The sequence below is a fragment of the Lampris incognitus genome, chromosome 16 (genome assembly GCF_029633865.1).
Source record: "Lampris incognitus isolate fLamInc1 chromosome 16, fLamInc1.hap2, whole genome shotgun sequence".
In the NCBI taxonomy this organism is placed as follows: Eukaryota; Metazoa; Chordata; class Actinopteri; order Lampriformes; family Lampridae; genus Lampris; species Lampris incognitus.
This window is the reverse complement of record NC_079226.1, coordinates 28,989,690-29,007,595: the sequence shown is the minus strand read 5'-3', so window position 1 is coordinate 29,007,595 and position 17,906 is coordinate 28,989,690. Positions and strand designations below refer to the sequence as shown.

Here is a 17,906-nt window from a genome sequence, read left to right as displayed (position 1 = left end):
AAAATTTTACATGGTCCTCTGCATTGTGGTATCCCAAAACTTTTCATGACACAGAAAACCAAGCATATTAGACCACAAACTCCAGGTCTTGAAAAATTTTGTAGTCAATCTAGTATAGAATTGTAGAACATAGTATATAGGAAATTGGCCAATGGAATCTATCAATATAAATAATTATAATAATAATGTTAATTAAACATAATCATAATGATGATCATCTACTACTACTTTTGGCTGCTTCCATTAGGGGTCACCACAATGGATCATCCATTTCCATCTCTTCCTGTCCTCTGCATCTTCCTCTGTCACACCAGCCACCTGCATGTCCTCCCTTCACCACATCCATAAACCTCTTCTTTGGCCTTCCTCTTTTCCTTTTCCCTGGCAGCTCCATATTCAGCATCCTGCTCCCAATATACCCAGCATCTCTTCTCCGCACATGTCCAAACCATCTCAGTCTTGCCTCTCTTGCTTTGTCTCCAAACCGTCCAACCTGAGCTGTCCCTCTAATATACTCATTCCTAATCCTGTCCTTCTTTGTCACTCCCAGTGAAAATCTTCGCATCGTCAACTCTGCCACCTCCAGCTCTGCCTCCTGTCTTTTCGTCAGTGACACTGTCTCCAAATCATATGACATAGCTGGTCTCACTACCATCTTTTAAACCTTCCCTTTAACTCTTGCTGGTACCCTTCTGTCGCAAATCACTCCTGACACTCTTCTCCACCCACTGCACCCTGCCTGCACACTCTTCTTCACCTCTCTTCTGCACTCTGCATTACTTTGAACAGTTGACCCCAAATATTTTAACTCATACGCCTTCATCACCTCTACTCCTTGCATCCTCACCATTCCGCTGTGCTCCCTCTCATTCATGCATAAGTATTCCATCTTGCTCCTACTGACTTTCATTCCTCTTCTCTCCACTGCATACCTCCACTTCTCCGGGCTCTCCTCAACTTGCACCCTACTCTCGCTACAGATCACAATGTCATCCGCGAACATCGTAGTCCACGGAGACTCCTGCCTGATCTCATCCATCAACCTGTCCACCACCATTGCAAACAAGAAAGGGCTCAGAACCGATCCTTGATGTAATCGAACCTCCACCTTGAACCCATCTATTTTTCCAACCGCACACGTCAACACTGTCACACTGCCCTCATACATAATCCTTCACCACTCTTACATACTTCTCTGCCACTGCCGACTTCCTCATACAATACCACACCTCCTCTCTCGGCACCTTGTCATATGCTTTCTCTAAATCCACAAAGGCACAATGTAACTCCTTCTGACATTCTCTATACTTCTGTAGTGCTCTTTTGTGGCATGAAACCATACTGCTGCTCGCTAATCATCACCTCTCCTCTTAACCTAACTTCCACAACTCTTTCTCTTATCTTCATGCTGTGGCTAATCAACTTCATACCTCTGTAGTTGCTACAGTTCTGCACATTGCCCTTATTCTTGAAAATCGGTACCAGTACACTTCTTCTCCACTCCTCAGACATCCTCTCACTTTCCAAGATTGTGTTAAACAATTTAGTTAAAAACTCAACTGCCATCTCTCCTAAACACCTCCATGCCTCCACAGGTATGTCATCAGGACCAACCGCTTTTCCACTTTTCATCCTCATCATAGCTGCCCTCACTTCCTCTTTACTAATCCATCACACTTCCTGATTCACTATCCCCATATCATCCAACCTTCTCTCACTATCATTTTCTTCATTCATCAGCCCCTCAAAGTACTCCTTCCACCTTCTCAACACACTGTCCTTGCTTGTCAGCACATTTCCACCTCTATCCTTGATCACCCTAACCTGCTGCACCTCTTCACCAGCTCGGTCCTTCTGTCTAGCCAGTCGATATAAGTCCTTCTCACCTTCCTTGGTGTCTAACCTCTCATACAACTCACCATACACCTTTTCCTTTGCCGCCTCTCTCTTTGCTTTATGCTTCATCTCCTTGTACTCTGTCTACTTTCTTCATCTCTGACTATCCCACTTCTTCTTTGCCAACCTCTTCTTCTGTATACTTTGCTGTACTTCCTCATTCCACCACCAAGTCTCTTTGTCATCCTTCCTCTGTCCAGATGACACACCAAGGACCTTCCTAGCTGTCTCCTCACTATTTCTGCAGTAGTTTCCCAGCCATCCAGCAATCCTTCACTACCACCCAGTGCCTGTCTTAACTCCTCCCTGAACTCCACACAACAGTCTTCCTTCTTCAACTTCCACCATTTGATCCTTGGCTCTGCCTTTACTCTCTCCCTCTTCTTGGTCTCCAAAGTCATCCTACAGACCACCATCATGTGCTGCCTAGCTACGTTCTCCCCTGTCACCACCTTGCAGTCTCCATTCCCTTTCAGATCATGCCTCCTGGATAAGATATAGTCCACCTGTGTGCACTTTTCTCCACTCTTATACGTCACCCTGTGTTCCTCCCTCTTCTTGAAATATGTATTCACCACAGCCATTTCCATCCTTTTCGCAAAATCCACCACCATCTGTCCTTCCTCATTCCTCTCCTTAACACCATACCTGCCCATCACCTCTGTTCCCTTCACCAACATGCCCATTGAAGTCCGCTCCAATCACCACTCTCTCCTCCTTGGGTACACTCTCCACCACTTCATCCAACTCACTCCAGAATTTTTCTTTCTCTTCCGTCTCACATCCAACTTGCGGGGCATATGCGCTGATAACATTCATCATCACACCTTCGATTTCCAGCTTCATACTCATCAATCTGTCTGACACTCTCCACTTCCAGCACACTCTTGACATACTCTTGCTTCAGAATTACACCTACTCCATTTCTCCTTCCATTCACACCATGGTAGAAGAGTTTAAACCCTTCTCCGATGATCCTGGCCTTACTCCCCTTCCACCTGGTCTCTTGCACACACAGTATACCTACCTTTCTTCTCTCCATCATATCGGCCAGCTCTCTCCCTTTACCAGTCGTAGTGCCAACATCCAAAGTTCCGACTCTCACCTCTACACTCCTACCCTTCCTCCTCTTCCGCTACCTCTGCACATGTCTTCCCCGCTCTCCTTCTCCATCACCCAACAGTAGCACAGATGATGATGATGGCAGTTATTATAAAAATTGTAATTATAAGAAACGTTAAGTAGCATTCTTTAAATACTAAGTTTACAAAGGGCTTTAACGGTGAAAGTAGAAAACATACTGGGGAAAAATAAGTTCAACAAAAAGGCACCAAAAAACATAAATGCATAGGAATAGAAGGATAAACTCCACAATAGTAAAAAATAACATCTGTTAAGTTAAATGATATGAAATTTATACTATTATGCATCTGTTAAGAAACTCCCTGGGACTCTCTTAGACCCCTGAGCAGTCTGCAAACGTCATTATAACCCTGGAAATCATTAAAACTTATTAAAACCTTTTCTGAAGCCTTACAACTGTAATTTCTGTCTTCAACATCCAAACGTCTTACAGCAGCCGGAATATAACCTCCACCGTCTATTTATAAAACACAAGGTATATGAATACATCTTAGCATAGGGTTGTTGTTTTTTTGTGAGTCTAGAAAGTTGTTACAAATAACCCTTGAAAATAACATTAATCATTGGGTCATTGGAATTGTGGACAAATTATTACACTTAGTTTTAATCTACTGTTATTTCACATGTATTTACTTGTTTGAAGGACAGACCTCTAGCCAGAGAGTTAAACAGCCTACTTGACACTCACCAACGGCATTTCGTCAGGTTTGGCACAGACATTCAACTCCAGTTCAGAAATCAAGTATTCAAGTCCTCAACTGCGGTTTAGAAATTAAACTCAGGGGAAAGTATGGGAATTCAAATGGGTAAAAAAAGTTGTTGGAAACATGTTGGTGACAGCATTTCAGGCTGCACTCGAAATGATTACAACGTGTTCTCTTCTCGTCCCCATTTCTGCCTATGCAGTGGATAAACAATTTGGAGACAGACCATAAGTACAGCTCATGGCCCCACAATGTGCAGGAGCTGCTCAGGCCGACCTTCCCTGGAGTCATCAGGCAGATCCGCAAGAACTTCAACAATCTGGTACGTCCACGTGCAGCATAATCAGCCCCTCAGCAATCCAAATGGGTCTGAATTTGTGCTAAACATAACCATACCTCTGTGTTTGTGTGATTGTTTTAGCCCATAAAAAGGTTGAATTGACATGGCATCTGCTTGCAAGTGAATTTGGATTTAACATTAATATGAAATTGAAAGTTGTAGACATCAAAAGAAAATGTTTACATTCATTCCTGCATAGGCTCAGTTTTATTGGTGTGTGTGTGTGTGTGTGTGTGTGTGTGTGTGTGTGTGTGTGTGTGTGTGTGTGTGTGTGTGTGTGTGTGTGCCCGCATGCATGCGCACGTGCACATGTCTGTCTATGTCACAGGTAATTATTCTAGACCCAACCCAAGAAAACTCTGGTGAGCTAATGAGTGTAGCAGAGATGTTCTACACAAACAACGTCCCACTCAGGTGTGTTGTGTTGTATGTTTGTCTCTGGGGTCAGGGATGCAGTGAAGGGTAATCACAGCAAAACCTAAATTTACCCACCTTGTTAGTGATGAAATGGAGTCTCCCTGTCATTACAAAACTGATATAAATCTTTAATTAGATTAGCTTAGATGAAACTGTAATGATCCCTGGGAATAAATTGGGTCATTGCAGTAGCAGAAAATAGATAAGAATAGATCAAATGGAGAGTAAGAAAAGAAAAGAAACATTGCGTTATTGAAGATTTTAATAACAAAAGGTAGATAATATAAATTTGTCATGAATTCGTAATTTATAGTATTGGATATAGTGTCAGGTCGTTTTGAATTATAATGTCTGGTTGCATACTATAGTACAAGACATACTGTACTTTTCTTCATTCTGAAAAACTCAGTAGGAATCACAGTCTACAGTTTACTCTACTTGATGTTTGTTCACCATTACATCACTGTATGTGATTGTAGCAATACTCTGTTAGTAAGTGGGTTGCATTGTTGGTTTCCCTTCTAAGACCATTGTTTAATTAAAATGCTGAATTTCTGCTGTTTCAATGAAATTGGGGAAATAAAATATTGATCTGCAATGCAAATGCTATGCATAGTTTGTCAGGTAGGGCATAGAGGACCTTCAGTACCTCCCTTTGCATGGCATCTTGAAATGATCAGTCTGTCTGAATACTGATTAAGCAGACCGTATGTGCATCGCCACATTTTAATCATGTGGTATGTGTATAGTCAAAGTAAGCTTGAACTGCTGTGAAGACTTGACAAGTGTGTGTGTGTGTGTGTGGGGGGGGTTATGTTTTATAGGATAGGACTGGTGTTTGTGGTGTCTGATGAGGATGACATAGATGGCATGCAGGACGCAGGTGTGGCTCTGGTCCGCGCCTACAACTACATCAGTGATGAGGTGGACAGTCAGAATGCCTTCGAAGCAGTTGTGACGGTAAGTGGACCTGTCACAGCTCTGTGTCAAGGGCTGATTTTCCCCTTGTAATAACAGATATCCCAATGAAACAGTCTATTGTCCCCTAGAGCAGGGGCAGGCAAACTTTTTGGCTCAAGGGCCACACTGGGTTTTAGAAATTGAAAGACGGACCACTAATACTAGTTCATAAGGGGGGGAAATTAACTACCATAAATTCCATGAATGTGAAATCTGTTTACCAAAATGTAATGAAAATAAACTCACCCCCGAGTGCTTGATTTAATGGGAACAGTGTTGCTGGTCACCCTTTTTTGCAAACGCATCAAAGTCCGGTGTGAATTTTGTTGTGGCAATTCGCAGGACAGCTAAAGTGTTCATCAGTAAGCTGGCTCTGTGACGTGCTTTGTTGATGTTCATCACACTGAACGTTTGCTCACACACATAGGTAGAGCCAAATAACACCAGCATCTTCTGTGCCATCTGTCGGATGTTTGAAAACTTGGTCTTGTTCAGTGAGGCATAAAACTCATCCAGTTTGACGGAGTTGAACTTCTCCTTCAAGACAGAGTTGCACTGGAGGTCAAGCAGCTCCAACTGCAGTTCCTGTGGTGCTGTCTCATAGTCGAGTGACAGGGGACATGACGTAAGCTGCAGTGACTTCTCAATCTTTTCAAAATCAGAGAATCAATGACAGAATTCTCCGTCCAGATCGTTCAGTGATTTGCTGCATTTCTTTGCATGCTGAGGCGCCTCTTCCAACATCGCTAGTGTTGGGAAATGAGTGAATGATTTGTTCATTACTTGCCTTGAGAACAAAGTTAACTTGGCTTTGAAAGCTTTTACGTTTGTTCATGCACAAATACATCCTTCCCTTGTAGCTTCACGTTCAGCTCGTTCATGTGTGCCGAAATGTCCACAGCGAACGCAAAATCGCAAAGCCAGTCTGCGTCACTCAGCTCAGGAAAATCGTCAGCTTTCCCCATTGACTCCAAAAATGAGCAGATCTCCCCTCTGAGCTGTCACACTCACTGCCACACTTTCCCCAAACTTAACCAACGGACATTGGAGTGATAAAGTAAGTCATAATGGTCAGCATCACTTTCTTCAAGGAATTTAATGAACTGATGATGACTCGCCCGTATGAAGTTCACAAGTTTTACGACTGGCTTTACTACGTGATCAAGCTTCAATACAGTGTTGCACAGGGCTTACTGGTGGATAATACAATGTAGGAAAATTACCTCCAACTCAGGATCCTCTTCTTTCCCCTTGTCCTGGATTCTTTTCAGCAGTCAGATGTTTGTTCCTGTTAAATTTGGCGATTCATCTGTGGTGACATTTGCCAGTTTGCACCAAGGTAGCTTCAGCCTCTCAATGGAACCAGACACCCTGTCGTATAATCCGATCCTCTCGTTGCGCCTTTTATGGACTCCCTGGATAAAAACTCCTCTGTGATTTCAAAATTGTCATTAATTCCTCTGACAAAAATTAAGAGGTGTGCAGTGTCCTTTATGGCACTGCTTTCATCTAGTGCTAACGAATAAAACTTAAAGGACTCTGCTTTCTTGATTAACTCACAAACCAAATCTTCGTCAATTAGTTCTATACGGCGAGTCACTGTTCTGCGCAATAAGCTTATGTTTTAAAATTTGCTTTTGCTCTCTGGACACAGAAGACTTGCTGTCTCCACCATACATTCCTTCAAAAACTCTCCTTCAGAGAAAGGCTTGCTTGCTTTCACTAATATTATATGGCAGTAGATAACTTGCCTTTGTGCTGAACTCCTGAATTGTAGACTGTCGGGTAAAAATATTTTGCTGAGCCTGTAAATTGGCTGCTAACCTCGAAACTGTACTCGCCCTTTCTTGGGATGACAAATTGCTAGTAGTTAGCATGCTTGGTGGAAAAGTGTCTGCTGATATTGTATTCCTTGAATTCCGCGACATTTTCTTGACAAATCAGACATATGGCCTTTGATCAGACTTCAGTGAAAAAAATATTTTGCTGTCCACTCTTTCTTAAAAATCCGGCTCTCGCTGTCGACTTTTCGCTTCTTTGGTCCGCTCATTTTGTGAAAGTAGGTGATTGCTGCATGCTCTGATGCTCAATGCAAGAGGCAAAAGTGAAGGTCAGGTCAGGTGAAGAGATGAGTGACTCTTCACCTCTACATTAGAGAAGGCTGGTTGTATTTGCAGCACACCATCTAGTGGAACCAACCATAATGTATTGCAGGGGGAAAAATCGTGAATACCAATCATTTAAATTAATTATAGTATTAATTTAAACAGCCCGTATGTGGCCCATGGGCTGTAGTTTGCCCACCCCTGCCCTAGAGGATGGCATGCAAAAACGGATAATTGTAAGGGATTCATAAGTATCAGATAAAGGTGGGCAATATATGAATGGGATATAACATCAGTATTGTGATATAAGATTAGATATTGTCTTGGATTTTGGTTATTGTCGTATCATGATATAATTTAAATTTTTGTATTCCCTGGCCTTAACACTGAAATGACCGGGATTTCACTCCTACCTAAAACAACCATGCGGTCAAAATGACGGCCAATTTTTAAACTCTATATTCTGTTAAGATAAATACCCAATTGAGATATTAATGCATTACATATTGTAACGTGCATGGATAAGAAGACACGCTGGCTGCTGGCTCGTGGGTCTGACCCTTTAGTCGAGCGGTTAGCGATGCCTCCTGCGGTGCGGGCGATACGGGTTCGCTTCCCGGCCGCGGCAGTTCCTGTGGTTGCATTGTCCCCCGAATTTGCTACATTGGTGTCAGAAGTGGGATGAGCGACCGTAAGGCCATCGGAAGCGTATGCGCCCTGAGGCGTGAAGGAGCTGATATGCTTAAGCGCGGGGACGCGCTTCCCGAAGGAGGGGGGTAGTGTAACGTGCATGGATAAGAAGACACGCTGGCCGCTGGCTCGCGGGTCTGACCCTTTAGTCGAGCGGTTAGCGACGTCTCCTGCGGTGCGGGCGATACAGGTTCGCTTCCCAGCCGCAGCAGTTCCTGTGGTTGCGTTATCCCCCGAATTCGCTACAATATGTTAGTATGACTGTTAGGAAACGACTGACACCAAAATTAACATTTTAACAACTATAATACTATTTTTAAACAGTTTAAACTTCAGAGAGACATGGTCGATCTTGATTAGCAAAATTGAAAAAGTGAAAATATTACCTGCAAAACAAAACGGAAAACACATATTGCTAATCTGACAAACGTAATAAGGCCTATAAAACCTGAAATGTTAAAAAAAAGAACTGAAAATAAATATTGAAACAATCCCAAACAACGACCGGGACTTAAAAACTACTAGAATGACCATGGGCCATCAAAATGACCACCCACGGTTTTTAAACTCTATATTCTATCAAGATAAATACCCAATTGAGATATTAATGCATTACATATGTTAGTATGTCTGTTAAGAAACGACTGACACCAAAATTAACATTTTAACAACTATTATACTATTTTTCAAACAATTTAAAATGGCCGCTGTCCAACGCCTGTAAATACTGCAATGCCTCAGTGGTAGTCATGGTGCGTCTGAAATGGCATCTGTACCTAGACATGTTGGCAATAATAAAAATCAAGTTTAGACTATTACTGTGTACTGGAGAACGCTAGTGTGTTTCTAGGACAGAGTAATGAACTTTGCGAAGGAAATGATGCGACCAACACACGTCATAAATAGTGACATGATGTGCACGATCACACACAAATTACATGCGGTCATTTGACCGGTCATGGTCGTTTTAGGTAGATCTTACAACTTTTTTTTGTGCAATTGATCTAAAACTTCAAATATATGCAATTTGAGGAGCATTCATCAGGGAGTGGCAGGTTTTTTTTTCACAAAGCTATTAAACTTTGAAAATCCAAAATGGTCATAATGACCGTCTTGGTCATTCTAGTGTTAAAGGTTGCGTTGCTGTCAAGTGATAAAATTTTCAGACTGTTTTAGCTGATTGAAAGGAACATTGAAACCTGCTTGGCCATATCCACATTACTAATGATCATTTCTCAGAATTTTTAGTGTGTCAATATCTTATGAAGGCACCAATACTCATCCCCAAAATATTGTCACAATTATCGATATCAAGGTACTCAGTCAAAAAAATTAGGATGTTTGATTTTGTCAGTATTGCCCAGCCATAGTATCAGATTATCATTATTATTACCATAGCAGTTTTTAATATTATTATTGCTTTATTATTATTATTATTGTTATTGTCACATGAGGCTTGATGCATTTAGACACAGTTAGAATATGTATAAATTTAAGTTATAGTTTAAGATTATCGACATGTACCAGGAGTTTGTACCTAATGTTTGCTATGGGACGGGGGGTGGTTGATAGAGAATAACATTATGGATAGTTTTTATTATGATTTTATTAATCAGACAATTCAAGTGAGTTTATCACCTTTTATTCTGAGGCTATTTAAGTACATATGCATAGATTGGCAAGGTTTTATCGCATACATTTTTCCCTCAAATGTACGAAGAACAAACTTGCTCTTGGCCGGGGGGGGGGGGGTTACCTTTTGTTACTTTTATTCAGCTTCCCTCTCCCCCCATCTGTCTCTGTCCCTCCTCCAGATGTTCAACCGGGTGCCCATTGGTAGACAGCTGAGCATTGGGGATGTGGTGAAGGTGCTGGAGAAGAGGTTTCCCTATGTGGAGGTCGGCAGTATCCTGGGAGCTGACTCCAGCTACGACAACAACAGGAAGGTGAGGGGAGGCAGGGGCAAACAAGGTCTCATCAAAACATCGCTCACTGCATCCTGTTTGAACCATTTCAGTTTGACAGCCTTTCCCCCGATGATGCTTCGGTTGAAACTGATGGAAGGAAATTATTTTATATAGGATAGAGAGAGTTGTTTGGCTCCCTGCTTTGTGTTGATCTCATCGTGTTACCAGCTGCCAGCACCTTTCTCGGATCCATGTTCTCTTTTATTGCTGTTTAGCACAGTAAACAACACCATGCCGCAACAAATTTTCATCACTGTCTTGTGACCCGTACTCTGTTTTCATCAGACTCTCTGGCAGTGCGAGAGGGGAGAGAGAGAGAAATACAGAGAAGCTTTTAAATTCTTAAGTCAAACTAAATATCTCTGGATGCAAAATAAGCTCCATCTTTCTCCTGCTTCCAGGAAGGGCGAGGTTACTATGAGCAGACAGGTGTGGGCCCCTTGCCAGTGGTGATGTACAATGGCATGCCTTACCAGCGAGAGCAGCTGGACCCAGATGAGCTGGAGGCAGTCACCATGCACAAGATACTGGAAACCACCTCCTTCTACCAGAGAGCCGTTTATCTGGTTAGTCAATATGTGTATTCGCATATACACACACACATACATACACAGTCTTGGCATTAGGAATGGGAGAGTAAGCTTCACTGTATTATAATTTTGTTTTACAGTATCATTTCTTCATTATGGTTTAATTAACACTGCCAGCTCCTGTGGTAAATTGGCAGGGGGGCTAGTTAGCAAGTTGATTTTGTATTTTTTATTTAAAATGTTTTATACTACATGGGGGAAATCTTTTCTCTTAGCACTAATGCATTGGTCACTTGTTGCATATTTACCTGAGAAAGTGGTCTTTGTCATGACTGACCATCTGCGAGACCTGCGTCCCAGAGTTTCTGTTGCTGTCTGACAAACTTTTAAGAAGTGCTCAACTGCCATTAAAGTTTCGTTTAAACTTCAAGGTCACATCAACAAAAAGTAGAATAAGCTAACTGTTGCTAACTTAGCTTTGAGCAGATTTATTTGTGCTTGTTGACAGTTCTCTTTCTTGAGTTGAAAGTGTGGTCTTTCACAAAATTCAACCCTTTTTTATTTTCTAATTCCCCTCATTTATTCTTATCAAAGTTGCTCTCCTTTGCTCTGGGGTGGTGGAGGGGTTTGTTGAGCACTGAGTGGTGGATTGCTGTGTAAATTATTATGTTGCAAATGGTCAGTTATGGGTGTGAAACTGACCTTAGTGGTGCAAGGCACTGCTGAGCACTAAGTGTGGCTGTTGTACCCAATTTCCCCTCAGGGATGAATACAGTATTCTGATTCTGATTCTGATAAATAGAGTGAAGGACACCCTCTTGGTTATGATCGGTGCAACATCTCAAGTCTTCGCTATTATGTGTATCCCCCTAGGGTGAGCTGGCCACAGATCATGATGTGGTGGACTTCATCATGAACCAACCCAATGTTGTTCCTCGCATAAACCCCAGGGTACTGTCCACCAGCAGAACATACTTGGACCTATCTGATACCAGTGAGTAAGCACTCACACAAACACTTATGTAGTATTGTCGCTGTAAGCCTTACTATTATTGGCAGTTGACACAGACCAAATGCGCTCTCCCTGCTTCCTTCCCCGCCTGCAGACAACCACTTTGTGGATGAGTATGCCCGCTTCCTGACCCTAGACACCAAGGAGAAGAGCACTGCTGTGGCCAACAGCATGAACTACATGACTAAGAAAGGTATGACTGTCAGAGAGCTTCATGAGGGAGTTTGGTCCTCATATTAAAAGCAAATCATGTTTGGGACACAGGTGTCTAGTTTTAAATGGTTAGTATTTCTAGCATGAGGAAAGTTTATTTGTTCTCAGTCCTAAAGGCTGTTTACTTCTCTGTTTCCTCCTCCTCCCCCTCTCCCTATTTATTTTCTCCTCTGATCTGTATCTCCCTGGATCAGGGATGACCGCTACCAATAAGCATGGTAATCTTCCCTTCCTTTTCCTCCATGTTTATGCCTTTGGTCCTCTCCTTTTTCATTATCTTCCTTGTTTGAACTACCTTGCTAAAAGGATTTTTGATGTCATTGGTGGCTGCACCATGTCTCCTTTTCCTACACAGAACAGCATTTTACATTTTTCTGAGAACTAATTGAGTAACTAAACAATGTATGTGCTGATAGTGTGTAAGGTTTGAAATATAAGCAGTAAAAAAGACTTGGGTCATGGATAGTTGAATTTTATCATTGTTTCTTCAATCTTTCTGAGAGGATTGGATCCCGGCCCATTTTGCCATTTGCCCTGGCTGCATGCAGAATGCAAAATGGGTGCTGGAAATTGAACTTGCAGCATAGACAATGGCAGGGTGCTAAACTCCACGATACACACACAAGCAACACTCATAGGAGGCAATGCACAGGCAGCTGCGTGACAACATTTTTGTCGATATCTATAACAAACTACACTTTTTTATAGCATATATGTCCCTGACTACCCACAATGAATAGATCTCCTACAACCTACATAGATCTTTTCCATCTGCCAATTGTCACTTCTGCTGATGGCAGCGCCACCCTAACACTGTCTTTCAACTCCCGTCTCTGTGTTGTTGTTCGACAGATGATGGCTACATCCGTCCTGTGACCTTCTGGGTGGTAGGAGACTTTGACCAACCTTCTGGACGCCAGCTCCTCTACGATGCCATCAGACACATGGTACAAAAAAAAAAACCTCACCTTGTACTGTCAAACTAAGATATCATTACTGAATTACTAGTTGAAAGTTTACATGCATAGTATGTGCATTGTCGATTGCAGATTTAAAATTCTAGGATTAGGATTGAGAGATTAGATTAAGAGCTATATTGACACATGAACTAAAACTCTCATACTACATCATTTCTACTATAGTAAATTAGAAGATACGTCATACTAGAACTTAATTATCACGTGTCATAATAATAGATCAGGCTTTTAGGTGTATGATAAATTACACCAGACAGTGATCTGTCACTAAAAGTCAATAAGTGTCATTTTGAGCCCTCATGCCAATCCATTTTAGAAATAAGAGTTGATTCGATAGAAATTAGTCAAATTACAAAATGTACTTAAAGCTTTACCTGTCACCTCTGCACACAGCATAGACAGTTTGGCATGACAACAAGATATCATCAGCACCAGAGTTGTTTCCAGATGTAGGTCCCTTGAATAAAAATGTATTTAAATGAGGGCTTGTTCATCTCTTTGGGGGTTCTGTGACACAGAATTGTCTGAGAACCTCTGTTTGATACCACAATGTATCCCAGGAAGCGTTTGCTTTTGCTATAGTTTGTTTTTCTCCAGTTGACGTTATGAGAATAGCTGTACTTTTTTATTTTTGTTAAGTTCTTAAAACTAGAGCATTTTGGTCCTTTACCTCCTGTACAACAGAAAACAAGTAACAATGTCCGACTCGGAATGATCAACAACCCATCCACCAGCCCATCCACTGAGACAAGTCGCGTGGCCCGGGCCATCTGGGCAGCCGTCCAGACACAGACCGCAAACAACGCCAAGAACTTTATCACCAAGATGGCGAAGGAAGATACTGCCACAGCATTGGCGAAAGGAGTGGATGTCGGGGAGTTTGCCGTTGGGGTGAGGGGAATAGAGAACTTCATTTAATGTGAAATTCAGGCCTCAAAACTGACAGCTGAACTTAAACAAATTGTTATTTCATTATATTTCCCATCAAGAAAATACACATTTTCTGTAAATCAAATGACAAATGTCTATGCCCAAGGCCTTTCGATGAGAGCACCACCCAAAGTACCACTGTGATAGGATCATAGACATATTCTTATACTGGTCACTCTGATATCATTATAGATGCATTGAGTCACTATCCCCATGTTAGCCACAGCTGTTAGAGTTTAAACATTTGGTTTTAAGGTCCATTTTCTCAGCAGACACAAAACATTACCCAAGTTATTGAATTTACTTCACTTCATATCCTCTGTTTGTCTCCTCTCATTCCATCCATTGCCCATTCCTTTCCAATTTCCCCCACAGGGCATGGATGTTTCTTTGTTTAAGAGTGCATATGAGGGGCCTAAGTTTGACTTCCTGCTATCCCACGCCGCCTACTGTCGAGATGTGCTCAAACTGAAGAAGGGACAGAGAGCAGTCATCAGCAATGGAAGAGTGGGTCACACACACACACACACACACACACACACACACACACACACACACATATATATATATATATATATATATATATATACATATAAAGGCACACACGTCAATAAAATTGAGGAGCGAAAGAGGCCCAATTACCCATACAGACAACTATAGATGTTGTTGGAGAATGAATCTTTCACACATGATATGACCTGGCTCTTAGACCACAACAAACAGGGGACACACCGAGGTTGAGATTTTAACAAAAGAGACTTAATTAAAACCAAATTAGAGTGCATCCGCCACAATGTTATCCTTGCCTTTACTATGTCTGATGTCCAAACCGTGTGACTGGTGGAACATATTCCACTGCATCAACAACAAGACAACTCAACGAGCAGAAGAAAGTCAGGGGGTTGTGGTCCTTGTATACCACTACGTGGCCACCTCCAAAACTGACATAAACTTCAAAGTGCCAGAGGGTCCAAACCAGGGCCAGTGCTTCCTTCTCAGTAGTGGAATAGTTTATTTGGTATGAGTTAAACTTTTTCAAGAACTGGCAGACCGGTCTGTCCACCCCCTCTCAGGACTGGAGCAGTACACAAAAGGGTCTTTACATTATCAAATGCCACCTGACACTGAAGACCACACAAACTTAGCCTTGCCCTTCAACAACTCTGTCAGAGGCGCAAGCACAGTTGAAAGGTTCTTGCAAAAGGCTTGGTCGTAACCTACCAAACCTTAAAACTGCATCAACTCTTTTACGGTAGCGAGCACAAGATACTGCATGATGGCTATAAGCTTCGCATCTACCAGACAAACCTGTCCCTGTCCGACCACCTGGCTGAGATACATCACTGTTGCTTTGACAAACTCACTTTGCCAGGTTTACTGTAAGGCGCGCCTCAGCCAAGTGGCAAAACAGAGCACTGATATGCTGGATCTGTTCATCCCACATATCATTGAAATCAACGTCGTCAAGATAGACAGCACAACCTTCAAGACCTGCTACCACCAGTTCCATGAGGCACTGAAACATCGCAGGCACATTATGAGGACCAAAGGTCATAATTGGATATTCATACAGGCCAAATGGTGTTACAAACACAGAAATTTCCCACGCGCACACCGTCAAAAGAACCTGCCAGTATCCTTTTTGGTTTGTTTTTTGTTTTTTTGGGGGGGGGGATCCCCCCCTTTCTTTTTTCTCCCCAATTGTATCTGGCCAATTACCCCATGCTTCCGAGCCGTCCCAGTCGCTGCTCCACCCCCTCTGCCGATCCGAGGAGGGCTGCAGACTACCACATGCTTCCTCTGATACATGTGGAGTTGCCAGCCACTTCTCAGAATCAGAATACTTTATTTATCCCCGAGGGGAAATTGAGTTCTATTACAGACACTCACGCTCTAATAACTAAAAACTAACAAGATACAAGATAAGAAAATAGAAAATGGAAACAGAAACAAACAGAAATAAAAGATAAATAAGAAATAGAAATATGAACAAAATATATCAACAAGCATGGTGCACATAACACCCTATCTATACTGCACTACCGACAAGCAGCACACGACAAGCAGCACAAACAAAACTCGACAGGGCCAATCCAATGACGATTAACCCAGAGTGTCTGACAGTCTGAGTTTGAGGGAGGAGTTGTAAAGTTTGATGGCCACGGGCAGGAGTGACCTCCTGTGGCACTCTGTGATGCTTTTTGGCAGAATGAGTCTATTAATAAAAGTACTTCTGTGCCCAACTAGCATGTCATGGAGTGGGTGGGAGGCATTGTCCATGATGGCACGTAATTTCAACAGCATCCTCCTCTCAGAAACTGCTGCCAGAGAATCCAGTTCCACCCCACAACGTCACCGGCCTTGCAGATCAGTTTATTGAGCCTGTTTGCATCCGCCACCCTCAACCTGCTGCCCCAACACACAGCAGCAAACAGGAGAGCACTGGCCACCACAGACTCATACCATATCCTGAGCATTGTCTGGCAGATGTTGAAGGACCTCAGCCTCCTCAAAAAGTAGAGATGGCTCTGTCCCTTCTTGTAGAGGGCATCAGTGTTCTTAGCCCAGTCCAGTTTATTATCTATATACACCCCCAGGTACTTATAGTATTCCAGTGTCCACACTGACCCCCTGGATGAAGACAGGGGTCACTCGTGTCATGTCCCTCCTCAGGTCAACAACCAGCTTCTTTGTCTTAGTCACGTTGAGCTGCAGATTATTCTGCATCCGACTATAGCAGAGTCATCAGAGAACTTCTGAAGATGGCAGGACTCTGTGTGGTAGTTGAAGTCCGTGGTGTAGAGGGTGAAAAGGAAGGGAGACAGGACTGTCCCCTGCGGAGCCCCAGTGTTGCTGACCACTCTGTCTGACACACAGTATTGCAAGCGCATATACTGTGGTCTACCAGTCAACAATCCAGGACACAAGGGAGGCATCTACCTGGATTGCTGTCAGCTTCTCACCCAGTAGAGCTGGCCGGATGGTGTTGAAGTCATTGGAAAAGTCAAAGAACATGACTCTTACAGAGCTTGCTGGCTTATCCAGGTGGACATAGGCATGGTTAAGCAGGAAAATGATGGCATCCTCAACTCCCAGTCGGGGTTGGTAGGCGAACTGGAGGGGGTCTAAGTGTGGCTTGACCGTGGGCCGAAGCTGCTCCAGGATGAGTCTTTCCAGAGTCTTCATGATGTGTGAAGTCAATGCTACCGGTCTGTAGTCCTTGGAGTCCCTGGGATGCGACGTTTTAGGCACAGGAACGAGGCAGGATGTTTTCCACAGCACGGGGACCCTTTGAAGTCTAAGGCTCATGTTGAAGACATGGTGAAGCACTCCACATAACTGAGGGGCACAGGCTTTGAGCACCATCTGGGCCTGCCGCCTTGCTTGTGTGAATTCTCAACAATTGTCTTCTGACATGGTCAACCGTGAAGCACACTGTAAGTGTTCCAGGTAGGGGGGAGGGGGGGTCATCAGGACGGAGAGGGCCATTAGTCCAGGAACCCGGGGGGGTGGGGGGGGTAGGGACCCCACTGAAGGCTGGGGGAATGTAAGGAGGAGGGGCAGTGAAGTTGACGGTTGGTGAGGGCAGGCAACAGATGAGACCGGGGGGGACGGGGAGGGGTCATTGTGTCAAATCTGTTAAAAAACACATTAAGTTCATTGGCCCTGTCCAAGCTGCCCTCCACTGCTCTGCTGCCAGTCGGCCTGAAACCAGTGATGGTCTTCATACCACTCCAGACCTCTCTCATGTTGTTCTGTTGGAGTTTTTGCTCCAACTTCCTCCTGTAGTTATCTTTAGCCTCCCTGATTCTCACTTTAAGGCCCCGTTGTATTTTTCTCAACTCCTCCTTATTGCCAGCTCTAAAGGCCCTCTTCTTTTCGTTCAGGATGGCTTTGATGTCCTTCGTTACCCATGGCTTATTATTTGAATAACAATGGACAGTCTTTTCAGGGACAATGCTGTTCACACAGAAGTTTATATAGTCAGTGATGCACCCTGTGATCCCATCCAGGTCATCCCC

At 43.1% G+C, this 17,906-nt stretch overlaps 1 protein-coding gene across 1 annotated transcript in view; it reads left to right on the top strand.

Moving 5' to 3' along the window:
* The window catches only part of uggt1 (UDP-glucose glycoprotein glucosyltransferase 1), a 62,357-nt gene that overhangs the window by 24,666 nt on the left and 19,785 nt on the right, over positions 1-17,906 (top strand). The window contains exons 14-23 of the mRNA XM_056295335.1: positions 3,946-4,065; positions 4,412-4,497; positions 5,325-5,460; positions 10,070-10,201; positions 10,624-10,788; positions 11,626-11,746; positions 11,859-11,957; positions 12,830-12,924; positions 13,639-13,845; positions 14,260-14,391. Of these exons, the coding sequence (XP_056151310.1) occupies positions 3,946-4,065; positions 4,412-4,497; positions 5,325-5,460; positions 10,070-10,201; positions 10,624-10,788; positions 11,626-11,746; positions 11,859-11,957; positions 12,830-12,924; positions 13,639-13,845; positions 14,260-14,391 (1,293 nt within the window). The remainder of the gene's footprint in view (positions 1-3,945; positions 4,066-4,411; positions 4,498-5,324; positions 5,461-10,069; positions 10,202-10,623; positions 10,789-11,625; positions 11,747-11,858; positions 11,958-12,829; positions 12,925-13,638; positions 13,846-14,259; positions 14,392-17,906) is intronic.